The 9,821-nt window shown below is 39.8% G+C and overlaps 1 protein-coding gene across 1 annotated transcript in view; it reads left to right on the forward strand.

The window, feature by feature from the left end:
* The window catches only part of LOC139739847 (huntingtin-like), a 74,785-nt gene extending 68,014 nt beyond the window's left edge, over positions 1–6,771 (forward strand). The window contains exons 54-58 of the mRNA XM_071650442.1: positions 590–772; positions 2,490–2,652; positions 3,536–3,696; positions 4,122–4,212; positions 5,294–6,771. Of these exons, the coding sequence (XP_071506543.1) occupies positions 590–772; positions 2,490–2,652; positions 3,536–3,696; positions 4,122–4,212; positions 5,294–5,380 (685 nt within the window). The 3' untranslated portion in view covers positions 5,381–6,771. The remainder of the gene's footprint in view (positions 1–589; positions 773–2,489; positions 2,653–3,535; positions 3,697–4,121; positions 4,213–5,293) is intronic.
* The last annotated feature ends 3,050 nt before the right edge of the window (positions 6,772–9,821 follow it).

Genomic DNA, 9,821 nt, shown 5'->3' on the forward strand with positions numbered 1-9,821 from the left:
TTGCCACTGGCATTCAATGCGTAAAGTGTAGACAGGAACTTTCGTGTGCATTTTATTTTTGCGAATCTTGGCGCTCGCAAACTTTGCGAAATTAAAATGCTCTTGAACATTCCTCGTTTTACAGTAGATACAAAAATATAAACACTAGTACTCAGAATTTTACTGTTTCTATGTCGATTGGTGAAAAAGCTTTCCTGGAGATCAACAAAGAGTGTGCAGTGAGGGTTACATACACTTTTGTAGGTCCTTCTCTGTGAGTGATATCTTTTCATTAACCTTTACGATGCTTTATCCACCGATTGTCATGCATGCTACAGTGATTTCCTCACCAATTGGCATAGTAGTCTTGAAACTAATTATCAATGAATAGAGATTACCTGATCCCCCTTTTGTGTCACCATGGCCTTCCTGTTGGACTGAGGCACATTGCTACACCTGGGTGGGCTCACTAACTGTACAAATAGGTCAACTTTGGATAGATGGATTACTGAGTACTGATTAAAAAGCTGGGCAAGTCCAGCTAAGCACCTAAGCACTCAAAGGGTTAACTTAATATTCTTGTTTCCATTCACACCTGCTGTCTCCCCAGGCTGTGCCTACCCTCCCCCATGCATGCCCTCTCTGCCCTAGGGGTGCTCCTCACCAGCATGTACACCGCCGGGGAGGGGCGGGGCTCCGGTAGCGAGGAGGAGGGGGAGGGGCACGAGACTCCGCCCCACGACCCGGAGGAGATGCTGCAGGCCATGGAGAGAGTGTCCGTCATGTTTGACAGGTCAGTGGTGTTGATTTCGCTGGTCAGCAGCAAACATAAGCATGTATAGGAATGCACCTGTAGTGCAGCAAAGGTCCCTAAAACTGTTTCCCCTTGTAGCACAACTCTCATTTGTAGGCATTAATTACGGAATCTGCTGTATTTGTACATAGATTACCAAATGGAAATCTGTTCCTCCCAAGGAAACTGTTTTTCAAATTTTTTCAACATATTTAAACAAGAATCATGTCATTATACATCTGTACCTCTTACCCTTGTAGTACAACTGTATATCATATTATTCCACAATATTTCAAAGTATGTAAAACTGCAGTAAAATCTGCATAAGTCATCTTTGTGTTCTGATAAAGGAAGAGCATTTTTAAGAGTTAAGATATCATGAAAATGTAAAGAAATTCTTGACGTGTGTTCATAATATAAATCAACAGCATGTATACAGATGTATTCTTTGGAAATATGGCAACAGTGCTGCCTAAGCTGCATCACGATCTTCATTACTGAGAAAAAAAAAAGATGCAATAGAATGTTATTTCAATCAAAACTTTTGTTTGTGTGATATATGCAGGGTAGGTTATTGTTTGTGCTGCTCTTTGTGTTCAAGACTTTGTTCTATATGTGACCCTGCACCTCAAAACAAACAAAAAGTCGCCAGACATGAATTTTTAGTTAAGACCATATTCTGAAAGAGCAGACATTAAGCTTTAAAATGATGTATAACTCAAATCAAATGGACTCTCCTAACCTATCTAAATATTGGAAAGAAAGCACAAACTCAGGAAAAGTGTGAACTGAGAAAAGAGGCTCTGAAGTACAGTGTCTATTCAAGCGCTTAATCTTTACCAAACCGTGCTGGCTGTGCGATGAATGGTACAAAAAACAGGAAGTAAACCACCAGAGTAACAACAATGAAGGGATTATCAGATCAAGCTGAAATCAAGTATGCCTCATTAATACATTCTGTCCATAATTAATGCCAACTTTCAAAGCAGTGGCACTATCCTTTCAAAATTCATTAGAGTTGAAAGTGAAGAGTGTGGACAAGGTTTTTCAGAAATGAAAAAGGGATTCTAAAGACACACCTAATCACACTATTCTACCAAAAATATTCGAGATAAACTGCTATTAAAGAAAACACACTTTCCTGCCCGTTTTATGACACCAAATTTTAGCATAATGTAAAAGAAGACCCGCTCTTTCAGAAAATATGAAAAAGTCAAGTTCGGCTAAGTTGACCCATTTCACTTATTTTCAGTCCTCACGCAAAATCAGTGTGTGCGACTTTATGTTCGTTTTGAGGTGCACGGTCACATATATCAACGAAATTGGGACAGAAACAGCAATTAGTAGCTGATGACAAAAAAACAAACAAACAAACAGTTGGTCTTTTGATTGCAGAAATAGCATTGTCTGTAAGTTGATTAATTTATTGGATGTTACAGAGTTTTTCATTGGCACACTTAGTAGTCCCATATATTACTATGTCTGTTGGTTAAGCAGGTGATTCACTGGGTTGGAAGACAATGATTTGGTTATGGTAGCATACAGGACACATCCCATATTGACTGCTTTACTTCTTGTAAAAGCAGCGCGGCCTTATCGATAACCAATAAGGTATTTACTCAAGAAAACTGAGGTAAGGTAGCCTAACATCAAACTTATCATTCAGAAGCATCACAGCTTTGCTTCCTCTCATTCTTGTGTCACCATCCACATGAAGGATACGAAAGGGTTACCCCTCGGAGGCGCGGGCCGTGGCCTTCATCCTCCCTCCGTTCCTCAACGACTTCTTCCCACCCCAGGACATCATGAACAAGGTGATTGGTGAATTCCTGTCCAATCAGCAGCCTCATCCGCAGCTCATGGCTACTGTCGTCTTCAAGGTGAGTACAGGGTCAGTGGCGGATCTAGGCGGGCTCCCCCCCCCTTATTTTTTGTTAAAACAAAAGAAATTAAAAGAAAAAAATGGAGGTGGTGTGTGCGCTTCCTTTTAATTTTGTAAAGGTCCCCCCCCCCCTTTACGAAATTCCTGGATCTGCCCCTGAGGGTCCTGTCACATGTTGATTATGGGATATATTGTCCAGATTCATGTACATGTATAGAAGAAGGAATTTACTGCACCTCTGGTGGCATGGGGCACTGGGGAAATCATCTTAAAACTGTTGCATTTTGATATCAGGTCAGAGAAATTAATAGATTATCAACTGTCCAGAGTAGAAACTGGGATTAACATTGAAGTATACAATGTACCATGTGTTTAGAGACTTGCATTCATTCTGCAGCTATTGCTGGTATTGACATGGTCCCAAACTTAGCCACAAGACTAGCAGCAGTCCGTGTGCAGTGGCCAGAAATGTTAAACCCAGAACTCTGTGACTGATGAACAAGCTTGGGTGAATTTTCCAGAGCCCCCAGGGTTTTTTGTTCAACATTCTGTCTCTTTTTTTTTTTTTTTTTTTTTTGTTGTGATAAAAACATACAAGCAAGCAATCGTGTAGCACAAATTTAACCCATCAAGGACGAGTCCCTAGTATGTATACTCCGGCACGTGTCTATGGGAAATGCATGTTGTAGCAAAATCAGCCCGCCCTCAATGGGTTAAGAACCAGAGAATATCTTTTTGAGCCACTCAGCAAGAACATTTTATTGTGCAAAAAGAAAGACATTTACAATCGGTAGCAGAGCCTGAAATCTCAAATTTACCTCTTCCTTTAAAAAACAAACAAACAAACAAATAAACAAACTTACCTCTTTTTCATGCTACAGGTGTTTGGCAATCTCCATCATCACGGACAGACTCAGTCAGTGCGAGACTGGGTGATGCTGTCCCTCTCAAACTTCACCCAGAGGACACCCGTTGCCATGGCAATCTGGAGTCTGACCTGTTTCTTCATCAGTGCCTCAACAAACAAGTGGATCAGGGCATTGTATCCTTTGCTTATCATCCCGAGCATTAGGAGGAGATAAGATGACAATATTAAAAATAACTGCCATGGTTGCATAATCAATTGATACAAGAAAAATAAGAATCCATTATTTGCTTACTGTACTTACCTGGGTACTTAAATTTCTTTAGTCTGCTCATGTCCCAACTTGACTGCAATTATGTGATTTCAAAACACAGTTATCCTGAATTCTGTGATTGATGCGACTGATCTTTTGGCTCACCCTACATTTGCATAAAGTTCTTAATATGGGGTAACCCATTTTTGTAACCAGCCTCTTTAGATCACACATGTATTTTGATTCAAAACTGTGTTGCTGCGTAGCTTTATTCTTTAACTGTTATGCCACAAGGTGCCATCCCCACCCTATCCCCCCCCCATTATTTCTCCTTGACCTCTGACCTCAGATTGAGTCACGTGATCAGCAGGATGGGCAAGTTGGAACCCATGGACCGCAAGTACTTTGTGCTGGTGGCCAAGGATTTCTACAACACCCAGGTCAGTGCTAGCATCTGCGGTGCCCAATAACCGCAGTCACACTAAGCAACACTGCCTGTAGATAGCTTCGTGATAACTTCCAGAAGTTTGAGCATGTGGTCAAACTATAGACAAAACTATGCATAGTTTCAGTGATGCAAAACTACCTTTAGTTTCAGTCTGTAACACACATGCTCCACATAGGCAGAAACCACACATCCTTTTCAGGTTAAAAAAAAAGCAAATGTACAACAGTGTAAAAACACATGCACAATGTGCATAGGCAACTTGACAGTGGATCTTACATTTAATCAAGTGACAAACTTCTTGACGTGTTAGCTGTGCATGGACACACTACACAAAACTGTGTAGTTTTAACGACATGTAAAAAAACTGCCAAAGTGCATTCAGTGAAAGTTTTGTGGGAAGTTTTGCTGGAAACTTCCAAAAAAGTTTGCGGTCACACTGCCAAAAACTATATGAAGTAGAATATGGAGCAATGAAACTACTCATAGTTTGACTTAGCGTGACCATGGTTATTGTACTCAAATTGCTTCCATTCAGGCATATTTCTGCAAAATGAGAAATGCCCAGGTGCCCTGGTGAATAAAGAGAATGGACATGTGTTATACCCTGTTCTTATTTCTGATGAGCATTAGAATATGTGCACATCTCTGGAAATGTGGCAATCACGCCAAACAGGTTTTTATGTCGATGGATGCCAGGGGCATTGGTTTTATGGGGTTGTGCAGTTGTTTGTCCGTCCCTCTGTATCACATCTCATGATAGCAATGTGAGAGAAAACACTCAAATTAATTTTCTTGGTCCCCAGCCCAGGTATAATACATGATGTGTTGGTGTACCAGTTAGACTTGGGGCCAAATCTCTCTAGGTCATTGGTCATAGGTCAAGAAAAAAATAGCATATCTCAGATTAAACTTCTTCTAGGAATGTCCAGTGGTAATATCATTGGGTAGGAAGAAGCAGTAAAAACAAAGACATCCAAATCGAATCTGTGCAGAGGTCGAATTTCTATCCTTTTTTTTTTCCAAAATAGTATATCTTGCGAAATAACTGAAAGCATATCTGTTTGCCTCCATAGGTGATGGACGAAGCCAGCCGGAGGGCATTCAAGGCCACCTTCCAGGCTGTCAGTGCCACGGATGCTGCCTATGCACTTCTGGTCTAGACCTCCCCTCCCCATCCCAATACCCCTGTCATCATAATCACTTCCCCCCGACCCCCCAAGAAGTGTGAGTCTCAGCCAGACTGTTGATATTCAACACGGAGAAAATGGTTCACTCCCCTACTGAGTAGTATGTGAATGCTAAGGAAACCCTATCTATGTGAAACTCAGTATTTCATCTTCTAGAGAGGACTTCTGAACATACGTGAGCATGAATATTCATTATTATCATGAATAATGAATAATGATCATTAGTAATGTATCCCTCAGCATCAAATGCGGTCAGAGGAAATTAATATTCGTTGAATCTTATAAACTCATTTACCCACATTAGGCATGCCGTGATGACTATGCATATGAAAATGACAGTCAACTACATTTTAACTGCAAATATTCATGTTCATCATTTAGAGACAGTCTAAATCAATTGAAAATTCATGAATCGGGACTCTTGCCTGGCACATCAAAGATTATGTGTTTCCACGGAAACTTGTGATCACATGTGTGAAAAAAGTTACGAGAGCGTCAGTAATTATATAGCTTTAGGGGAAAAATTACATAATTGATTTATGGACGTACATGGCTGTGTAAAGAGCTCAGTTCATGTGCCATTGCACAGTTGACATGATGAAATGTATAAGTTACACATTATTCCTGTATATTCAGGAAATTTTTCCACATGGGTTTCACTGCTCCCGATGTGATTATGAATGTGAATGTATTGTGTAAGTTACACATGATTCCCATACATTGCAATTCAGGGAATCTTGCTGCTTGGACTTCGCTGCTCCCGATGTGCTTTGAAAGCATGCATGACGGATGAAGGCAAGCCAACTTCAGCCAACGGATATTCAAAGATTTTGATGTATGAATCAGTGTGTCCTGTATTGTTCATCAGAAACAGTAGGGTCAGGGTTATACACGGGGTTATGGCTTATGCATGAAGTTGCAACCATGTCCATATTGATATTTAAAAACAACCAGGTTTTAAGGTCTCCAATGTTTGCAATTGTTAATTTTTATATAAATTAGAGACTTGCCAAGTATTATACCTCTAGGAGTGTACTCATGTAGAACATAATATGTACAGTGACTAAAGAGAATGGTATTATAATGAAATTAAAGATGGTGTGTCATCATCCTATCATAAGATCATTCAAGGATGACATGTGGCAAAGAGGGGGCAAAATTTGCATCCAAAGAAATCAAATTTCTGTGCAGAAATTATTCAGTGTCTAATATGCTCTTGTGTGTTTATATCATGAGACCAAAGTTTAAAGACAAAAGAAACTGTCATAGGAATGAAATGAAATGGAAATATGAAAAAAAAAAAGATTTTCACAATGTAATCAGAGTCACTGTATACTGGTGTGCTTTTTATGGAAAAGCATTTAAACAAGACATATATACAGTCAAACCTGCCTTAGCGGCCACCTGTCTATAGCGGCCACCTGTCTATAGCGGCCACTGCAAAATCCCCCCGAGAGAAAAGCCCTGTTTAAGACCCTGTGTATAGCGGCCACCTCTCTAACGCGGCCAGCGGCCACAAAGTTTGTTTCCCGGGGGAGATATTAACCTGTCTATAGCGGCCAAAAACCCAATGGAGCCGTAGCCAAGCCGATAATTCAGCGTGTTTTTCTGTTCGGTAGCCGTGCGGGCAACGTTCAGTGATCGCCACCGCTGCATTCATCCCTCATTCAGTCATAATAATGCACGATTCTTCACGACAATAAACATGCTACTATGCAACAATTTCATATACACCGGCATGGTTAAATGCATGAAACACACTACACGGTGTATGCATACGTACACACACACATGTACATGTAAGGATACAACGATGATACACGTACATGTAAGCAATGCACACACAGTTGGATTACCTGTCTATAGCGGCCACCTGTCTATAACGGCCACTTTTTCCGTCTCCCTTGGGTGGCCGCTATAGACAGGTTTGACTGTAGTATGAATGTTATGACTGCTAATTGCAGTAATTGTACGTTTGTATGCTGTGTTATATTGCTTATTATGCTTGGGAGAGAGCTGTCAGTTTGGATCCAGGACAGCAATTACAATAATGTGATGATACCTGACTGTTAACAGTACTTCTCCTATAGTATTTTTGACAAAAATGGCATTCAGGTAAGAGACGTGAGTGCATGGATTCAAGATATGCCATAACAACAGAGGAAGGGTGAGCATTGCAAAATCCAGACACCCATGTATGTATTGTAGTGAGGTTTTGTCTTTCGTAGCAACTAAAATCCTTCATGCTTGATAATCAGTGGAACAAGCTGCTCTGCAGATGAGCTATGGGACGACAATTTATAGAACATATGGAGCTGAGGGACAAAGTTGTGAGTGAGCACAACACACTTCTTTCAGTGAGGCTGATTGCATGTGCACTGCTTTTATACTTCATGGGATGCAGTCCGTGGGTTTGCCCTGCCACTCATAGATACATACAATTCCTGCTGATAATCTTAGTTATAGAGGCTTGTCATTTAGTCCAACACCATTACCGTTTGTTTGTGTTTTTGTTGTTTTTTTTTGTTGGGGGGGGGGGGGCATTTGATATTAAGTGTTATGTCTTGATATTCACATCACCAAGGACATCATTCACAAGATTGGTGCTTTACAGGAAAAAAACAAATACCAGTAGCAAAGTGGCCTGTGCAGAATCCTTTCCCCGCACAATTTCTCCTTAAGACAGTTTCCTTCCCTAACAAGCCATCTCAACCCCCTCCCCCCCCCCCAACACACACAGGCTCACACAAACACCCTTCTGGTGAAAATGGAGGTTTCTACCGTAGAGATAGGCTTCACAGGAGTGCTTTAAATTCAAGATAAATGAGTTGACGTGCTAGAAACTTCAGAGGTTGGCATTTTTAGCTCACAGCAGATTCCTTCATTTCTTCTTTCCCATCAACAGCAAAGATAATTTCATAATGCATACGTAAAATGAAAAACACAGTTTTCATATGAATGCATAGACTGTTGATTTTTGCTCTAAAATGAGCAAGGCATATGCTTCAAGAGATGTGTGAAATGATGCTGTTATAACACAATTTCATTTTGGCAACGCCAAAAATGCAATATATCACCCCAAAAGTATTGCAGTCTCAGAGCATACAGCTGTACCTGATCATGGTTACTACGTAATGTTTTATAAATGAAGTACACCAATTGCATATATCGGGCCATAGTAATATCCATCACACGAAAGTGAATGACATACAGCCAGTGAAGTGAATTGCAAGCAGCATGTTAGCTGCATGTGATTTAATATTACTGCTGTGACCTGATTCAGTCATCACGCACTAGTGATGTTCTACTTACCCACTACTGAACGGGGAGGGTGATTCAGGAATAAACATATTTTAATCTCAAAATGCTGGTACTTCAAAACAACTCAAAATCCAGGCAAATTGCTCCGGCCAGACAAGTTTTGTGGTAGACTCTTCTGATATATTGCAAGCAGATTCCAAGTAGTGGAAGATGAATACTGAGTCTATCTTAGAACTATGTTTTAGCTCTGGCAGATACTAAATATATGATAAGAGTGTTTCATTTCCAAGCCCTTATGCTCTCATATGTTCTGCACTTTCTTTACCGATTCACATGCTGAGCTTGCTTATTTCTTTATTTATATGTGTATATTCATTTACTTTATATACATATGTCTCTCTGTCATTTGATTATTCCTTTGTATACTTACATGTCTGAATTAAATATCCCATGTAATCTTTTTTTTGAGACCTTTGTTACAAAACTTATTTACCAAAGTGTCATCGCTATACAAATTACAATGTAGTACAAACAGTGGCAAGAAAGGGTTTTTGTTTGTTTGTTTCAGGACACTCATATTTTGTAATCATGTCCCAGTATGCAGTTCTGCAGTCTTGATGGTGTTAAGTGTGATTTCTGGGTATTTTTAAAATCAAACATAAGTAATTCCAAATAGAAACTGTGAGAATACATTTCGTGATCCTCATCAACAGTGATGGAATTAATTGGCATTTGAAAAAAAAAAATGGGTGAAATGGCACTGAACTAATTTTTTTTTTCTCCCAAGGGAATCATGAAATGACTTGACATGCTTACTCAGGAAGCTCGTCCAATCGGTTTGATGACATCTTTCTTTAATGAATGATGTGTGATGCATGAAAGGGCTTTTCTTTGGGAGCTGCCATTTTTTCCTCATTAATAATGACTTTGACCTGTTATCGTGATTGGTCCAAAGCAATTCTCACAAATGGTGAATCAAATATTTCTGCTAACTGCAATCAAATATTTCTGCTAACTGCAGTATGCCATGGACGTTATTTACTGCTGTGCAGAGTTGAAAAGTTTCATTTTCCTGGGAGTGGCAAGACCTCATTTTTCAAAGTCATGAATTTTCTGGAGAATAATGACCACAAAAAAAAAAAAAAAAATCATT

This window comes from Diadema antillarum, unplaced genomic scaffold (assembly GCF_040938485.1).
Source record: "Diadema antillarum isolate AM-2024a unplaced genomic scaffold, OU_Dant_1.0 seq00000821_RagTag, whole genome shotgun sequence".
NCBI classification, from domain to species: domain Eukaryota; kingdom Metazoa; phylum Echinodermata; class Echinoidea; order Diadematoida; family Diadematidae; genus Diadema; species Diadema antillarum.